At 34.7% G+C, this 19303-nt stretch overlaps 1 protein-coding gene across 1 annotated transcript in view; it reads right to left on the bottom strand.

Moving 5' to 3' along the window:
• The window catches only part of LOC137632425 (cGMP-dependent 3',5'-cyclic phosphodiesterase-like), a 105343-nt gene that overhangs the window by 12741 nt on the left and 73299 nt on the right, over positions 1-19303 (bottom strand). Inside the window, exon 4 of the mRNA XM_068364358.1 lies at positions 1953-2063. Coding sequence (XP_068220459.1) covers positions 1953-2063 — 111 coding nt within the window. The remainder of the gene's footprint in view (positions 1-1952; positions 2064-19303) is intronic.

The raw sequence follows: 19303 nt of genomic DNA, 5'->3' as shown, positions 1-19303 counted from the left end.
TAAATATTTCCCACAGGCAATTTAAGCTGAGTGCCACATGGATTATGACAGCTGGAGTGAAGTAGTCTGTCAGAGTACAGCAATGATGATAATTCCACTCATGAATGGCAGAGGCAAGGGACAGTGATATTACCCCATCAAGCAGGACAATGCCCTAGAGACTGAGCATACTGTATATACATATGATCAGCGCCCAAGCCCCTTTCTATACAAGTTAGGACCAGGGAGGGCCAAGCAATGGCAGCTGATGACTCAGCAGTTAGATACACAGGTTTTCCCAAACCCCACTCCTTTACTCACAAGGATGGTAGGGTTGCAGACAGAATAATAAACTATCGAATTTGAGCGGCACTCGAACCACAGTCCGAATTATTGCCAGGCAGGGACGTTTCCAATAGGCCACCATAACCTTCTTTTTTTCTTTTTTTTTTCCCTTTTTTTTAAACGGAATCGTTACTTTAAATTAAGATTATAACTGCAATGCACTGATCTTCTTTCCAACAGTTATCCCTACATTAAGGGGTCGGTTGCCTGATGCGCCCTCTCCAATGCCTTTAATCAAAGGCATCCTCTTCCACCCAACCTCTTTTCTTCATATCATCCTTCACTTTATCTCGCCATCTAATTATCTGCCTCCCTCTTGATCTTCTCCCCCTAACAGATTCCTCCCAAGCCATCCTCACTCCCTCCCCACCATCCATCCTCAACACATGACCAAACCATCTCAGTCGTACCACTTTTATCATCTCTGTAATCTTTACTACACCTGCCATTCTTATTTCAATATTTTCCAATCTTTCAAACAGCGACATTCCCATAATCCACCTTAGCAATGCACTGATCAGTATTTTTAATAAGTTCATTCACTAAAGATCAAGATTAGGGATGAATAAAAATTATACAGTTGAGGGACCTAGACATGTCTACAAAACCTTATGCATTTGTGGCTGACTCCACCTCCTCGAACCGTTTGACAAGTAGGTTCGACAACCGGGTTCGACCGTGTAAATCCGGCTTTATGTAATCGAAATAGTGTGGAAGGAAAAGTTATGAAAATATCGAAACTTACAATTGAATATAGGTTGTAATGGCCGTCTTTCTATAACTTTCTACAACTCTCTCTCTCTCTCTCAAGCAAATACTTGAACAGACTTCCAGCGGATGTAGTAAACAGTAACACGGTAAACGAGTTCAAGAATAGGTGAGATAAGATCATAAGAACTCTCTAAATGCATAAGGTTAAACTAAATCGCTCTATCAAAGAGCAAATGGAGTCTCCGCGGATGGACTAAAAAGTCTTTGAGACATCCAAATTCCTTGTAACTCACTCTCTCTCTCTCTCTCTCTCTCTCTCTCTCTCTCTCTCTCTCTCTCTCTCTCTCTCTCTCTCTCTCTCTCTCTCTCTCTCAAACTAAATCGCTCTATCAAAGAGCAAATGGAGTCTCCGCAGATGGACTAAAAAGTCTTTGAGACATCCAAATTCCTTGTAACTCTCTCTCTCTCTCTCTCTCTCTCTCTCTCTCTCTCTCTCTCTCTCTCTCTCTCTCTCTCTCTCTCTCTCTCTCTCTCTCTCTCTCTCTCTCAAACTAAATCGCTCTATCAAAGAGCAAATGGAGTCTCCGCAGATGGACTAAAAAGTCTTTGAGACATCCAAATTCCTTGTAACTCACTCTCTCTCTCTCTCTCTCTCTCTCTCTCTCTCTCTCTCTCTCTCTCTCTCTCTCTCTCTCTCTCTCTCTCACTCTCTCTCTCTCTCTCTCTCTCTCTCTCTCTCAAACTAAATCGCTCTATCAAAGAGCAAATGGAGTCTCCGCAGATGGACTAAAAAGTCTTTGAGACATCCAAATTCCTTGTAACTCTCTCTCTCTCTCTCTCTCTCTCTCTCTCTCTCTCTCTCTCTCTCTCTCTCTCTCTCTCTCTCTCATACAGAAAATGAAATCCGAAACACTAACCTTCCCAAAGAGTCCCGACTTATCCTGAACTTCTGTATCATGCCAAGACTCTCCATCATGGAAATAACTGCCGCAGGGGTCCTGGACTCTGGCAGCAAACGAGGGAAGTACCTGTAAAACAAACAAACAAAAAAAACAAAATTTTTTAAATGCTTTTGTTACATAATCTGTTTGAGGTTAGATACAACTTTTATTTCAAAATCCCTTTATATTATGAAATTGAGTAGGGCTCTATAATTATTGATATACAAAACAGGAAGAATAATTTGACTGACTTCATGTGCATCTGTTAATACTCCTTCATCATTAATATATTCAGTGTTACATTCATCCGTATACTGTTATTGCTATAAAGAATAAATGTGTACCCAAAGATACGGAAAACTACGACAACAGTACTGTCTTTGAGCAAATGCCTAAAACCGGATATATAAACAATGCCATCTTACATATCTGCAACCTACCACGAATAGAATATCGTCCACTTTCAACGAACCTCATTGGTGTGTGTTTACTATCTATAGTCTAACAACCATTTGGAACAGACACATTGTGCAACCGACTGGATCTTCGCTGGTAAAAGTTTTCTTTAAATTGCTAAGATCCCCAAATATATCTGGCGAGAAATGGCCCAGGATGACAAATCCCAGGACGAAGAACTCCAACCTAAGTTTGTCTGGCTTTACTTGGGTTAATAAATTTTCCTTTAGACAAGTCAATATTGGTGGAAAAGTAGAATAAATGAATTATTTATTCACAAGCTTTTATTTTCTATGAAATATTCTACAGGAGACAACTAGGAAATGTGGTCGTTTTGGGTGAAGTGAATAATTGTGGTTAAAATCAAGAAGATGAGTGCAAGATGAAATTATCCAATTGATGTTATAGATGCTAAACTATGCTTTTAAAGTCAGAAACGGCTGTCATGTTCTCGATCAGGTCCTGATTACAAGGAAGAGATAAAGGAGGAAGAAAATAAATAATGGAGGAGGAAAAGAGAAGAGAAAAAGGAGGAAGAAAAGAGAAGAGAAAGTATAGATGGGAAAGGAGAAGAGAAAAACGGAGGGGAAGAGAAGAGAAAATGGAGGAGGAAAAGAGAAGAGAAAAAGGAATAAAATAAAGAGAATAGAAACTGTAGATGGGAAAGGAGAAGAGAAAAATGGAGGGGGAAGAGAAGAGAAAATGGAGGAGGAAAAGAAAAGAGAAAAAAGGATGAAGGAAAGAGAAGAGAAAGTGAAGGAAGAGAAGAGAAAAAGGAGGAAAAGAGAAGAGAAAATTGAGGGGGAAGAGAAGATAAAGAGGAGGAAAAGAAAAGATAAAAAGGAGGGGGATGAGAAGAGAGAAAGGAAGAAAAGAGAAATGAAAAAGGAGTGGGAAGAGAAGAGAAAAATGAGGAAAATAGAAAAAGGAGGCAAAATGAAGAGAAAATGGAAGAGGAAAAATGAAGATAATTGGAGATAAGAGGAGAATGAGGGAATCCTTCACGGCAGCGTTGGCAGTAAAGAGGACATATAATACCATTATAAAAAGAACGGGAGATATATAGGGAGATAAAGAAAGACTAAAGGGGGGGGGGTTAAAACATGTCGTGGAGAATAAGGGCTGGAGAGAAAGGGGGTGGGGGGGGGAGAAGAGAAGACTTTTCAAGGTCATTCCAGTGATGAGCAGCTCCCCAGGGGAATTCCAGGAAAGGTCATCACTCGTGAATTATTCTAATTGGTTCCAGTTTCTGGCGACTCCATTACTCAAAAGGAGATTATAATGGTCGTTTCATGCTCAAGTTATTCGCCTCTGGACTTGAATCAATAAGAATATTCGATTTAAATCGTTAATTGGCATAAACAGGAAATAGAATATTGTCTATTCTCTGCAGCTTAGCAGGCAAATAATATATTTAAAATCTTATTACGTAATAATGCATTGCACAATAACTTGACTTTCGTCTTTGTCAGGATATATATATATATATATATATATATATATATATATATATATATATATGAATATTTAAATATATATATATATATATATATATATATAGATATATATATATATATAGTATATATATACATATATATCTATCTATCTATCTATCTATCTATATATATATAAATATAGATATATATATAGTATATATACATATATATCTATCTATCTATCTAGCTATCTATCTCTCTCTATCTATCTATCTATCTATCTATCTATCTATCTATCTATCTATATATATATATATATATATATATATATATATATATATTACTAGCTAAGCTACAACCCTAGTTGGAAAAGCAAGATGCTATAAACCCAAGGGCTCCAACAGGGAAAAATAGCCCAGTCAGGGAAGGAAACAAGGAAATGAATAAACGATATAAGAAGTAATGAACAATGAAAATAAAATATTTAAAAAAACATAACATAAAAACAGATAATTCATATATAACTAAAAAATGACTTATGTCGGCCTGTTCAACATAAAAACATTTACTGCAATTTTGAACTTTTGAAGTTCTACTAATTCAACTACCCGATTAGGAAGATCATTCCACAACTTGGTCACAGCTGGAATAAAACTTCCAGAATACTGTGTAGTATTGAGCCTTATGATGGAGAAGGCCTGACAATTAGAATTAACCGCATGCCTAGTATTACGAACAGGATAGAACTGTCCAGGAAGATCTGAATGTAAAGGGTGGTCAAAACTATGAAAAAATCTTATGCAAAATGCATAATGAACTAATCGAGCGTGTGTCCTCAGTCTATTGCTGAACTTCTTTACTGATGTTTTGAATAACGGTATTAAATTAAAAAAAAAAAAAAACCCATTATTCAAGATAATACGAATATTATTTTTATTTTCAGTCTCGTCAAATGTATCTAACAATGCCATGTATCATGGCCTTTCACTGTCTTGGGTTAGAGTTCTCTTGCTTGAGGGTACACTTTGGCACACTATTCTATCGCATTTCCCTTCCTATTGTTTTGCGAAAGCTTTTATAGTTTATATAGGAGTTATTTATTTTAATGTTGTTACTGTTCTTAAAATATTTTATTTTTCCTTATCTCCTTTCCTCACTGGGCTATTTTCCCTGTTGGAGCCCTTAGGCTTATGGCATCCTGCTTTTTCAACTAGGGTTGTAGCTTAGTAGTTAATAATAATAATAATAATTTTAATTATAATAATAATAATAATAATAATAACAATAATAATAATAATTTTAATTATAATAATAATAACAATTTTAATTATAATAATAATAATTTTAATAATAATAATAATAATAATAATAATAATAATAATAATAATAATAATATTGCACTCCCTGCAAAAATCTTTCATCAAACCGTAAATGCATTTGAACGTAATTAAAATAATAAGAAGAATACAAACCAAACGTCTCAATAGTTTTTAAAGAAACATATGTATACATAAAAATAAACAAACAATTTGCACAATAGGTCAGGAAAACGTCAACCATGTACTGTATTTAGGTCAACAGCACAATCCGCAAACAAGCGTTTCTCGAGTAGAGTGCAAACAGACACAGACACAGACAGACAGACATACACTGGACGATAAACGGGAGGAAAACAGACATGTTAAAGGAATTCCAGATTTGCAGTGACGATCAGCTTCTCATATTATCTTGCGCATGCACATATATACGCAGTGATAACAGCGAGAATTCTGTTTAGAAAAGGACTGTGTTTGTAAGTGCAAAGTTGTTAGATTAGATAATCTATTATTAGAGTAACGAAGGATAAGTAATATCCCTTATATAACATATACTAAGTGTTTGGTTTATATATATATATATATATATATATATATATATATATATATATATATATATATATATATATATATATATATATAGATATAGATAGATAGTTTTGTTCAGCTCTCCTCGTCCCTCGGGTATGAGTGAGAGGAGTTTTGTTCAGCTCTCCTCGTCCCTCGGGTATGGGTGAGAGGGATTAGTCATATATATATATATATATATATATATATATATATATATATATATATATATGACTAATCCCTCTCACCCATACCCGAGGGACGAGGAGAGCTGAACAAAACTCCTCTCACTCATACCCGAGGGACGAGGAGAGCTGAACAAAACTATCTATCTATATCTATATATATATATATATATATATATATATATATATATATATATAGATAGATAGTTTTGTTCAGCTCTCCTCGTCCCTCGGGTATGGGTGAGAGGGATTAGTCATATATATATATATATATATATATATATATATATATATATATATATATGACTAATCCCTCTCACCCATACCCGAGGGACGAGGAGAGCTGAACAAAACTCCTCTCACCCATACCCGAGGGACGAGGAGAGCTGAACAAAACTATCTATCTATATCTATATATATATATATATATATATATATATATATATATATATATATATATATATATAGATAGTTTTGTTCAGCTCTCCTCGTCCCTCGGGTATGGGTGAGAGGGATTAGTCATATATATATATATATATATATATATATATATATATATATATATATATATATATATGACTAATCCCTCTCACCCATACCCGAGGGACGAGGAGAGCTGAACAAAACTATCTATCTATATATATATATATATATATATATATATATATATATATATATATATATATAGATAGATAGATAGATAGTTTTGTTCAGCTCTCCTCGTCCCTCGGGTATGGGTGAGAGGGATTAGTCATATATATATATATATATATATATATATATATATATATATATATATATATATATATATATATATATATATCGTTACGCTCAGCTCTCTTCGTCCCTCGGGTGTGGGTGAGAGTGAGTAGTCATAACCTAGTGAGAGAGGAGGGCATGTGCATTGGCATATCTATCTAAATATTCCATAGTCATATTTGACGGGTCGCGTACACTAATATAATGACTATCACTTTAATTCAATGAAAATTTTTAGACCTATTGAATTTTTCTAACTCAAGTGGAAAAGGAATGAAGAGCAAGGGAAAACAGAAGCAGGAAGAGAATTACTAAGCAGTAGAGGTAGATTTCATGAAATACTAATTTTCTCTAAGACACATTTCAGAAAAGAAAACTTTTCATCAGTGAAGCAAATGTCAGGTATTTCAGTGAATTGGAAAATCGATATGTCTACTCTTGATATTTCGAAGTAGCATTAAAACAAAAGACGATCGATTGCTCACAACATGGCATTGCCTCGTGAGAATTCTATCATTATCGTATTACACTGTGCTACGTTCAATACGCTGCAGAGAGAGAGAGAGAGAGAGAGAGAGAGAGAGAGAGAGAGAGAGAGAGAATTCAATGGCCGAGTACCAGGTGAATATTGCATCCTTTAAAAGTTCTTACTCAGGTCTATTTCAAGAGAAAATTGAATCTTGAGTTAGAAAATATGTTTGGTGGACTTCATAAAGGGAAGGCGTCAACCTCCTATGGAACTTCACTTGTACGTATATATTTTCTGCTCCACTGTCGAAAATATTTCGTCTATTAAGTTCTTTGGCCTAAAAGCAATACAGATAACAAAAACTAGAGGGGTACTCGGTAGGGAGCATACCTACGCCACTCCCAGTACTCGGTAGGGAGCATACCTACGCCACTTCTAATAGCATTATTTTGCTCTCAAGTCCACTGTGTACTTGTACAGTTGGCTTCTTAGCTTCCCATGAAGTATATCGGAATTAATGAAGCCAACTGTACTTCGATGTATTTTCTTCAACATATGATGAGTTATCCTTCCGTCCACCAAATTTGGTTGAAATTAGTTCGATAGTTTTAGTGTAATGTTTTTTACAAACAAAATATAAACTGACAATATATTTGCAATTTGCTTAAAATGGCGATTATTTTCAAAGTACTGCTGCGTACTTGTACTTTGATGTACTTTATCCAAAATGTTACAGATTCATCCTTGGGTCATACCCAATGTGACTACCAAGTTTGGTCAAAATCGGTACAATAGTTTTTGTGTGAAGTTGCTAGCAAACAAATAAATGAACGACGACAAGGGTGAATACATACCCTTAACAACGAAGGCAATAAAGATGGGAGAAAAGGACAATAAAGATCGGAGAAAATAACAATAAAGATTAGACAAAATAATAATTAAGTCTGGAGAAAATAGTAATAAAAATTCGAGAATATAACAACACAACAGACTAGAAAAATAACAAAAAAGATTGGAAAAAATAAAAATAAAGATCGGAGAAAATAACAATAAAGATTAGAGAAAATAACAATAAAGATTGGAAAAAATAACAACAAAGATTATAAAAAATACCAATAAAGATTGAAAAAAAAAATTCCGCACTAAACTTGGAAAAGACAAGAATCGTCGAAGACAGCTAAGCAATCTGGGAAAAAAAATAATTACACACATATCACGTAAAAATAAAAAAAAACATACAATTGAACGATTTCATATCTTATTAAACTACCAATAATCGCCAGATATCACAAAAGGACAATCAGAATGTCAGCCTCTCTCGAAGTGGACCGGTGTAACCTTGAAATGCGGCCTTGCCATTTTAATGTCAATACGAATGTTGAATCTCTACCTACAAATACATAATCTTGTTTCAACTCACAAGAGACCACTTAGATTTCATTACACTCCCTTACATGGATGACTTTTAAATGAGGTCACAATCCCTTACAAATTGTTCTCTAGTCTTGGGTAGTGGCATAGCCTCTGCACCATTGTCTTTCAATGTCTTAGGTTCAGGTTCAGGTTCTGGGGTGAGGCATAGCCTTTACAACGGCGCCTCTAACGCTTATCTTCTTGTACTGTTTTGTCTTTTCTTCCACATTATGTTCAATACTTCTTTTTTCTTTTCTATATTTGTTTCACTAAATAAAAATAATCCTACTATTTTCTTTGGGTCTTCCTCGTATGGTTGCTGTAGCTCAATTACTTCATTCCTTTCTTTTCTATATTCCTGGCAAAATAACAAAAAATGTATCAAATCTTCCTCCTCATTTTCACAAAAATTACAGTTTACATTCCCTCCATTGTGTCTATTTGCAATAATTAGTTTTAACGTATTAGTTCTTGCTCTAACAAATATCACTGAAGCAAATGTATTGTCATAAATTAACTCTTCTTTGATTTCTTTCTTCCACGTTCTATATATTTCTAAGCTCACTTTACTTTCTATTTCTTCTTTCCACTTTTCAATATCCCACTTTCTGGTTTCCGTTTTTATTTCTGCCTTGTTCATTCTTCTTATTTGTCTTATACCTAAACTTAATTCTTCCAAATACTTTACAGGTTGTTTCCACCATCTTCCTTCTTTTTCTTGAATATCCTGGATAATTATTTTCAGTATTTCCTTCTTTCCATTCAGGGTACGATTTAAGTACTGCAGCTTCCCATCCATCACCCTTGCTTTCATAGAAGATGCACCTATCTCCCCTCTTAGAGCAGTATTAGCTGTGCTTTTAGTGGCACCTAAGATCTTCCTATATACCCCATTCTCTATTCTTTGTAGTTTCTCTATTTCAGTTTCTGTTAGATTTATAACATTTGTTCCATATAAAATAGATGGTAAAGCAATACTTTTCCAGAACATTTTTCCTATCATCACTTTATTGCAACTTTTCTCTATAACTGTATATGTTAGATTAGCTAATTTTTGTGCCTTTTCTATCATTACCCTTTTCTGAATTTTAAATATATTCCTACTATTGTCTAGCTTTATTCCTAAGTATGTCAAACTTTCTACTACATTGATTCCCTCTATGTTATCTGGCTTTTCTTTCATATTGTAAATCATAATATTACTCTTCTCTTTATTAATTTCCAACCCACATTTTTTACTAGTTTCTACTAATATCTGAATGTTACGCTTAGCATTATGTATATCCTGTGCTATTATTAAGGCATCATCTGCAAAAAATAATGATTCTATCTTTATCAATTGATTTCTGAAACCGTTTCCTTCCTCTTCTATTTTCTTCATGACAATATACGTAATCAGTTTAAAAAGTGAAGTTGATCCTGTGCAACCTTGTTTAATTCCACTTGTAACCTCCATTTCTTGTTCTATACCTTCTCCTAAGTCAATGCCCGTAGTATCTCCTTGATAAATATTTGCAATTGCACTTATGATTTTGGTGTTAATTTTATATTCTTTTAAAACTTCTATTAATACCTCCCTTTTTACAGAGTCAAATGCTTTGCTAAAATCTATCGCAGTTACTATTAGAGGTTTCTTGTTACTATAGCTCTCTTCCACACAATACTGTAATATAAAGATATTGTCCTCTATCCTGCCTCCACCTGTAAATCCTGCTTGACATTCATTGTCTTCTTCATTCATTCTTATGTGGTTTCCTATTTCCTCTTTCACCATCATCATGAATATTTTATAAGAAATATTTAATAGAGCTATGGGTCTTAAGTCTTTTGCCATTGGCCTTCTTTTCTTTTCAATCATCTTTGTTCTTGACTTCTTCCACATATTTGGTTTTTCTTTTTCGTCCAACTCATTTTGATAACATTTCTGTAAGGTTTCAAGACATATTTTGCTTTTTCCTAGTGCCTTATATAGCTCGGATTTTAGGCCATCTGGTCCTGCCGCTTTTTTTGCCTTTAATTTTCCCAGGCAATTCTTTACTTTTTCTGTTGTGATTTTTGGATTTTTCATTGGTTTTATTTTCCCTTTTGTCACCATTACAAGGTCATAGCGTTCCCTGTATGTCCGGGATGTTATATTCATCTATTCTTGTTGTATCTTCCTGATGTGCTATTTCATTTTCATATTCTATCTGTTTTTCTTCATTCCAAACTGAGTCTATTTTATTTTCATGTTTACAATATATAGTTTTCCAGTACTTGATTAATTCCTCTTTTGTTTCTTCCTTATTTAGCTTATTTCCTTGTTCTCCATAAAGTTGTATAACTTTGCCATGGGCTTTCTGTCTGTTCCTTATTCTATCAATATTCTCCCAGAGTTTTTTATTTTTATCCATTTTTATTTCTTCTGTTACCTTTTTTTCAAATCTAGTAATTTCCTTCTTTATCATTTCTTGCACTTCCCTCTTCTTTTGATCATATCTCTCTTCTAGTACCTTTTTTTACTTCGATGTTGGATTCATTTCTTTTCTTTCTGTTTAAATCCTTCCTTTCCTTTATGCCTTTTCTTATTTCATCGTTCATCCAGGGTTGCTCATGTACCTTTTCTTCATCAAGAACTTTCCTTTTATATACTCTTGCCAATTTTTCTTCTGCAGCCTCTTTTATTATCAGATCCATTCCTTCTATTCTGTCTATTTGTCTATCTCTTACTATTTCCTCTACTCTTGTTGTATATTCTCTTAAACTATTTTCATCTGTCCTAAAGTATTTTACTTCCTCCCATCTTCCTTTAATAAAATTTTTGTTCTGTTCACTCATGAATTCCAGTTCTATAGTGATCAGATTATGATCTGAGATGTCAAAATTCAATTTTTCGTCGTCTATAATCATTTCCCTAAAGTGTTTATACATTTGTTCGTTTACTAGTACGTAGTCTATTACACTTTTTTGTTGCAATCTTTCCCATGTATATATACCTTTACATCTTAAATCTCCATTCAATAGGACTAACCCATGGTCATTCATCCAATCGAGAATCATTTCCCCGTTCCTGTCTAAATTCTGGTAACCTAAAAATCCTACATGTCCGTTGAAATCCCCTAATATCATCAATGCCTCTTCTTCATTTAGATTTCTAATAATTCTTTCATATTCCTGTTTTATTATTTTATCCCTACTTTTGTCTTCTTCAGTATTCCCTGCTGAAAAATAAACTAACAATAATCTAAATGTATGCTTATAAGCATTACACTTAACATGCAACAGGTCTTTACTTTTAGTTTCTATCTTTTCCAATTCTAGACTGTCACTATTTCTATAAAGTATCATCAAACCTCCTCCTTTTTTATCATCCATATTCCTCATATTTTCTACTTTTTTAACACCCTTACTTAAATTTAATCTATCTAACTTTTGGTGTGTTTCTGTCAAGCAAAAAAGTTTATTTCTACTATTTAATTCCTTCTCAACTTCCATCAGTTTTTGTTTTGTTAAGCATTGTAGGTTCAACAAGTAAATCTTAAAGTTTTCTTTAATTTTGTGTTTATATTCTTCTTCTTTCCTTAAAGTTCTTGTGTGTCTTCCTCGTTCCGACGAAAATTTTCCCTTCTGTGCAATTTTCCTTTCTTTATGAACCATCCATCTTCACCATTTTGTCTCTTTGTTTGTAATTCTTCCCTTAAGCACCTATCTTGCTCTCTCTCTCTCATCGTTAGATCTGGCGCTATAAAGATTCTACTTTCTCTTGTTTCTGGCCAATTTCTAAGGTTCTTAGCCTTTCCTATAATTGTCCACTTCTCTCTTTCACTTTTCATTTTTACTAGTAATGGCCTAGGTTTATTTCTTTGGTTTCTAACCTCTTGGCTATCAGTTGGTCTATTACCTATTTCCAACCTACCTAACCTGACTGTTTCCACTACTTCAACTCCAGTTACCCCTATATTATCTTTGAACAGTCGCTCACACCTATCCTTATCCTTTCTTTGTTTTTCCTCTGTGCTTCCTTCTATGCATTCCTCGACATTATATATTACCAGATTATTTTTCCTCTTTTCCTTTTCCATTATCTCTTTAACCTCTTCTCTAACTTCTTCCCTGATGGCTTCTATAGGCATATTAACTCGTTCTACCTGTGCCGAACCTATAGAGTCCTTTATTTCTATTATTGCTTGTTCCAGTACCTGCAGCCTATCCATTAGCCTATCATTAATCTCCTTCATCTTTTTAAACTCAACCTTCATATTCCTATATGATCCCCTACATTCTCTACAAAACCAAGAGAGACTTTTGTTATTCTGCAGCACTTTGTAATCTTCCCTGCTAATTTTAACACAACCATTGTGGAACCAAGACTCACAGTAGTCACAGGCGATTCCATATTGTTTCTTGGTTACCTCTCTGTCGCACATGGCACAGTCAGCCGGTTCCCTTTCCATTTCTTCGTCTGATGAGGTTTCTACATCCTCGTTCCTCACCATCTTCACTTTCGGCTTCGTTCCGGTCTTGCCCTTATTTTCCATATTCGATTTTGAGCCCATAACACCTTTATGTCCTTAATTTTCTTCACTTAAATCAAATAACACAGGAGCTCACGTGCAACGTGTTTTCGCTCTCAAGTTCTCTTGCTTGAGGGTACAATCGGGCACATGATTCAATGTTATTCATCTTCCTCTTATTCTGTTAAAGTTTTTATAGTTTATATATGAAATATTTATTTTGATGTTGTTACTGTTCTTATAATATTTTATTCTAATTTTTAATTACTTCTCTTATTTCCTTGTATCCTTTCCTCACTGGGCTATTTTCCCTGTTGGAACCACTGGGCTTATAGCATCCTGCTTTTCCAACTAGGGTTGTAGCTTGGCAAGTAATAATAATAATAATAATAATAATAATATTCTGCTTACTGTCAAACACATCAACCAGAAGGGTTGCCTTTTTCTTTGGACAGTAAGTGACAGAGCCATCTGGTTAAGTAAAGGAGGAACTGTTATCACCAAATAGCGCAGAGTTAAGGGTAGCCCACCATTTATGTTCCTGGGTTGTACCAAAAAGGGTTTCTTTTTATGGTTAAATTGCATTTCTTTTCAGCTGAAGTATAAAATCTAAAGCTCTTACCCAAGCTTTATGTTCTTATGTACCCCTTAGGTATTTTTATAAATCCCTGTGTAGGCCTATCACAAAAATTGCATTTTAAATGCAATCTTTTATCGTTTTATTATTATTATCATTATTATTATTATTATTATTATTATTATTATTATTACTTGCCAAGCTACAACCCTAGTTGGAAAAGCAAGATGCTATGAGCCCAGGGGCCCCAACAAGGAAAATAGCCCAGTGAGGAAAGGAAACAAAGAGAAATAAAATATTCTAAGGACAGTATCAACATTAAAATAAATATTTCCTATATAAACTATAAAAAATTTGACAAAGCAAAAGGAAGAAAAAATTGGATAGAATATTGTGCCCGAGTGTACCCTCAAGCAAGAGAACTCTAACCAAAGAAACATGGGAAGACCATAGTACAGAGGCTATGGCACTACCCAAGACTAGAGAACAACGGTTTGATTTTGGAGTGTCCTTCTCCTAGAAGAGCTGCTTACCATAGTTAAACAGTCTCTTCTGCACTTACCAAGAGGAGAGTAGCCACTACTACAGAAATCCATGCTAGCGCCTTCTCTCAGCATTACATAAATGAAGAATTCTCACAAAATAGGCATTGAAAATAACCGTTCTTCTTGAAAAATAGAAGCTAGTAAATTGATGCAGCTGGTTTCTAGAGACCAGGTCATTGTTAAAGGAAAATCCTGCATTATTTTGGAATCCAGAACCAGATATAACTTGGGATTAGTTTGAGTTTATTTTAGATTACAATCCATTATCTTTTTAATATCTTATGAAGCGGACATTTTCAAATAACATTTTAAACAATATATATATATATATATATATATATATATATATATATATATATATATATATATATATATATATATATAGAGAGAGAGAGAGAGAGAGAGAGAGAGAGAGAGAGAGAGAGAGAGAGAGAGAGAGAGAGAGAGAGAGAGAGAGAGGGAGAGAGAGAGAGAGAGAGAGAGAATTTTCTAATAAAATTTTAAACAATAAAGAGAGAGAGAGAGAGAGAGAGAGAGAGAGAGAGATAGAGAGAGAGAGAGAGAGAGAGAGAGAGATTCTTATAACATTTTAAACAATATATAAAATCTTAACGAACCTTTTAATTAGTTCACATTCGTAAAATAATCCCTACCAATAAAGCCCAGGTAATACTTCCATAGATCTATCGAATCTTTATAAATAAAGTGATTCAATTTTACGAATTCTCATTTTTTAATATATTGTTTGAAAGCGCCTTTTTCATCTCTGTATTCCGTTTCTTCGTACATGTCAATATAATGTTTGAATTTACACTTCAGAAAAAGTGAGAAAATTAGCTTTTTTCTGGGTCGACCTGTGACGGCCGGTGAAAAGTCCTTCTTTGTACTTTTTCTGATATAAATCTTCCAAATATACCAGAGAAAATTAAAAGTAATAGTGTTTTACAAACGCCCTTGTTAGATATACGACACCAACAAGGTGCTCGCGCGAGGGTTGTAACCTCTGCATTCCATGCTTTTAATTTTCTCTGGTATATTTGGAAGATTTATATCAGAAAAAGTACAAAGAAGGACTTTTCACCGGCCGTCACAGGTCTCTCCCCAGAAATAGATTTTTCCTTCGTCAAAATCCCTTAATTGAATATTCTGTCTTGTTTCAATGATGTAAAATACATAAGAAAGACTAAAGAATTCTGTTATTCATTAATTACGTGAATGAAGTTACGATTACTCTTCTTCAAACAAGGCACGCAATCGTACTTTCATTACTCAAGATCTACATTTACGACCCCGTAACACGCATGCGCAAGTATGAACTCTTCTGAAAACAACTATAGTCAATTTCTTTTAGCGATGCAGATTTGCACCGACTCGCAGCGGTGCCCTTTTAGTGCGGAAAAGTTTCCTGATCGCTGATTGGTTGGACGAGATAATTCTAACCAATCAGCGATCAAGAAAATTTTCTGAGCTAAAAGGCACCGCTGCGAGTCTGTGCAAACATGCCTCGATATAAGAAATGGACTATAGTTTACGAGGAATCTTGTTTTTTAAAATTCTTTCACACAAGTTGCTATCAACAACTCTTTAATACTATATGAAATGCTGGACGGGATCGTGGAAATATATTAAAGTACAAGAAAACTTCAAGAATACAAAATAGCTCAGATAAAATATAAACGTTATTCTAGCATGGGGGAAAGTCACAAAGGTCGAGGAAGAGAATATGCAATTTAGCCAAGAGGTCCACACGTGACGAGAAGCGGTAAAAGGACGGGGAAGTGATAAAAGGGAGTCCATGAGTCCAGGATCTGGTGACTGGAATATAAAAAGCGTGGGTTAGATTTAACAGGAGAGAGTGCCAGTGCTATAAAGATTCCCTTGCTCTCAGTACCTGATCTTTGTATATAAAAAAACACTAAAAATTTGTAAAATTAGCTTCTGATACTAAAGTTACATCGTTTTGGAATATTCTAATAAAGGATATATATGTTTGTTTACGTTGCTTAGAATATTGAAAATTCTATATTATTCAGTGCTATAAAGATTCACTTGTTCTCAGTACGTGACCTTTGTATATATATATATATATATATATATATATATATGTATATATATATATATATATATATATATATATATATATATGTATATATATACATACATATATATACACATACATATATATATACACACACACACACACACACATATATATATATATATATATATATATATATATATATATATATATATAAACCTAACGATGTGTAAAATTAGCTTCTGATTCTAAAGTTACGTAGTGTTGGAATATTTTAGCAATGGAATTTTGTTTATGTTGCTTAGAAGATTGAAAATGCTAAAATATCACGTAAGTCGTAAGACCAATGGTAAATTGTATGAGCAGACCATAAGCACAATATTAGTGACTTATGAAACCAATTTGTAAACATCCATGAGACGTGTAACATTATGTCACAATTTCGTAAACGCAAGGTTGATACTTGCGGTAGAAATATACATCTTTGGAGTGGCAAGTATCTATGTTTTTATATCCAAGCTAAGTTAGCACAAAATACCATAAGAAATCCTCCAAAGACAAGCATCATTCAGCGAGGAGATGTAACCATGCTACGATGTCTAAAGGCTCAAGAGAAAAATAAATGCTGTTTCTCTAAATGGTACTAAGCTATACGCCCAGAGTACCAATTCATCTGTATGTGAAACATGTAACAGACAGAGAGTAACGGTACTTATGTCACAAAAAGCCTCTATCGTTTCTCTCTTAGTGCAAGAGCCCGTGTCTTGCTATAGGCAGGGCATGCCAGGTGGGTTATTTTTCCATGTATTGTTTTTTATCTTCCCTTTTTGGCCCTAATTCTAAAAACCACCACTACCGTCCTTTTTGCATGGAGTCATGTCGATATTGATATTGTTACAATTTTCTTAATTATCCTCTGTAGATTATCATTTACTTCTTTGTTTCTTTTTTCTGTACCAGGCTGCTTTCCCTGTTAGGACCCGGGGACTTGCAACATTCTAGTTTATCAACCAGGGTTATTAGCTCCTGACAATAATAATGATAATAGTGTTCCGGAGTTTTAAAGGTCTCTCATGAATGGCAGAGGCAAGGAACAGTGACATTACCCTATCGAGTAGGATAATGCCCTAGAGACTGACCATATATTCATATGATCAGCGCCCAAGCCCCTTCTCAAACCAAGCTAGGAGCAAGGGGGGCCAGGAAATGGCTGCTGATGACTCAGCAGATAGCCTTATAGGCTCCACCCCCCCCCATCCTTAGCTCACAAGGATGGTGAGGTTGCAGTGACCAAAGGAACTAACGAGTTTGAGCGGGTCTCGAACCCCAGTCTGGCGTTCACCAGTCGGGGACGATACCACATCGGCCACCACAACCCTATGATATACAATGAAGAAAAAAGTTCTCATGCAATTGTGATGCAAGAGACAATATCAGAGCAAATATGAGTGAAAGGGACAAAGATATAAGGCTAGTGGGTAGGCCCTATTCATACAAATGTTTGAAAAATACAGCATACACTAGAAAGATTGTCCCAAGGTAACTAAAACTGAAAAATGTAATACATAATGGTAACTGGTTTTTGCATTTAACTTTACATGAAATATATAGAGGAGCAAGGGGGAAAGAATATCATGCCCTTATGTGAAAAAGTATAGGGGGCAGTGAGTTGGCTTGGAGTGTACTATTTAACGAGTACCAAGAAGTGCACACCACAATAGAAAAAGGTAACCAGTTTTGCTGAGAAAACTGCAAGGGTAAGGGTACAGTTGGCTTCATTAATTCCGGTACACATCAGGGAAAGCTAAGGAGACGTCAGTGTACCGGAATTAATAAAGCCAACTGTACCATTCTTCCATTTGAAAAGGGTGCAAAGCACAGTTCAGCCGATGGCACCCATGCTTATATATGCCTATACGTAACAATTCGTGGTACAGTTGGCTTCATTAATTCCAGTACACTGACGTCTCTTTAGCCACCCATGCTTACACATGCCTATACGTAAAAATTCATGGTACAGTTGGCTTCATTAATTCCAGTACACTGACGTCTCTTTAGCCACCCATGCTTACATATGCCTATACGTAACAATTCGTGGTACAGTTGGCTTCATTAATTCCAGTACACTGACGTCTCTTTAGCCACCCATGCTTACACATGCCTATACGTAACAATTCATGGTACAGTTGGCTTCATTAATTCCAGTACACTGACGTCTCTTTAGCCACCCATGCTTACACATGCCTATACGTAACAATTCATGGTACAGTTGGCTTCATTAATTCCAGTACACTGACGTCTCTTTAGCCACCCATGCTTACATATGCCTATACGTAATAATTCATGGTACAGTTGGCTTCATTAATTCCAGTACACTGACGTCTCTTTAGCCACCCATGCTTACACATGCCTATACGTAACAATTCATGGTACAGTTGGCTTCATTAATTCCAGTACACTGACGTCTCTTTAGCTTCACGTGAAGGGTACCGGAATTAATGAAGCCAGCTTACATATGACACTATTAAAATTGATATGTACAGCGCTCTATGGGCGCGGAAGACAATGTCCTTAAGACGAACGTTAAACAACGGCGAAATACACTCTGGTGATAGGGTGATTATATATTGTCTGAAGTGTCAAACATATAATAGAGGGGAAGAGACGACCCTTACTATTTAAAAGGTTTATATATATATATATATATATATATATATATATATATATATATATATTAAAGGTTTATATATATATATATATATATATATATATATATATATATATATATATATGATCAGCGCCCTAGACCCCTCTCCTTCAAGCTGGGACCAGGGAAGGCCAGACAATGGCTGCTAATGACTCGGCAGGTGTAACGCTCAGTCAAAAAAAAGTTACCATTTATGAAACTTTATTGGAAGAATACACTATATGTGAGAAATAGAGGAATTAAATAATATCCTCAATTAAAAATCCAGAATATGAATATAATAAAAAAAGTATGTTTATCACTTCAATGTGACTTCATGAAGGATTACACACCTAACATTGAAATGAAATGGATCTGCACAGGATA

Source organism: Palaemon carinicauda, chromosome 41 (genome assembly GCF_036898095.1).
Source record: "Palaemon carinicauda isolate YSFRI2023 chromosome 41, ASM3689809v2, whole genome shotgun sequence".
Classification (NCBI taxonomy): domain Eukaryota; kingdom Metazoa; phylum Arthropoda; class Malacostraca; order Decapoda; family Palaemonidae; genus Palaemon; species Palaemon carinicauda.
The sequence above is the reverse complement of the archived record's forward strand: the minus strand, read 5'-3'. Positions and strand labels throughout refer to the sequence as shown.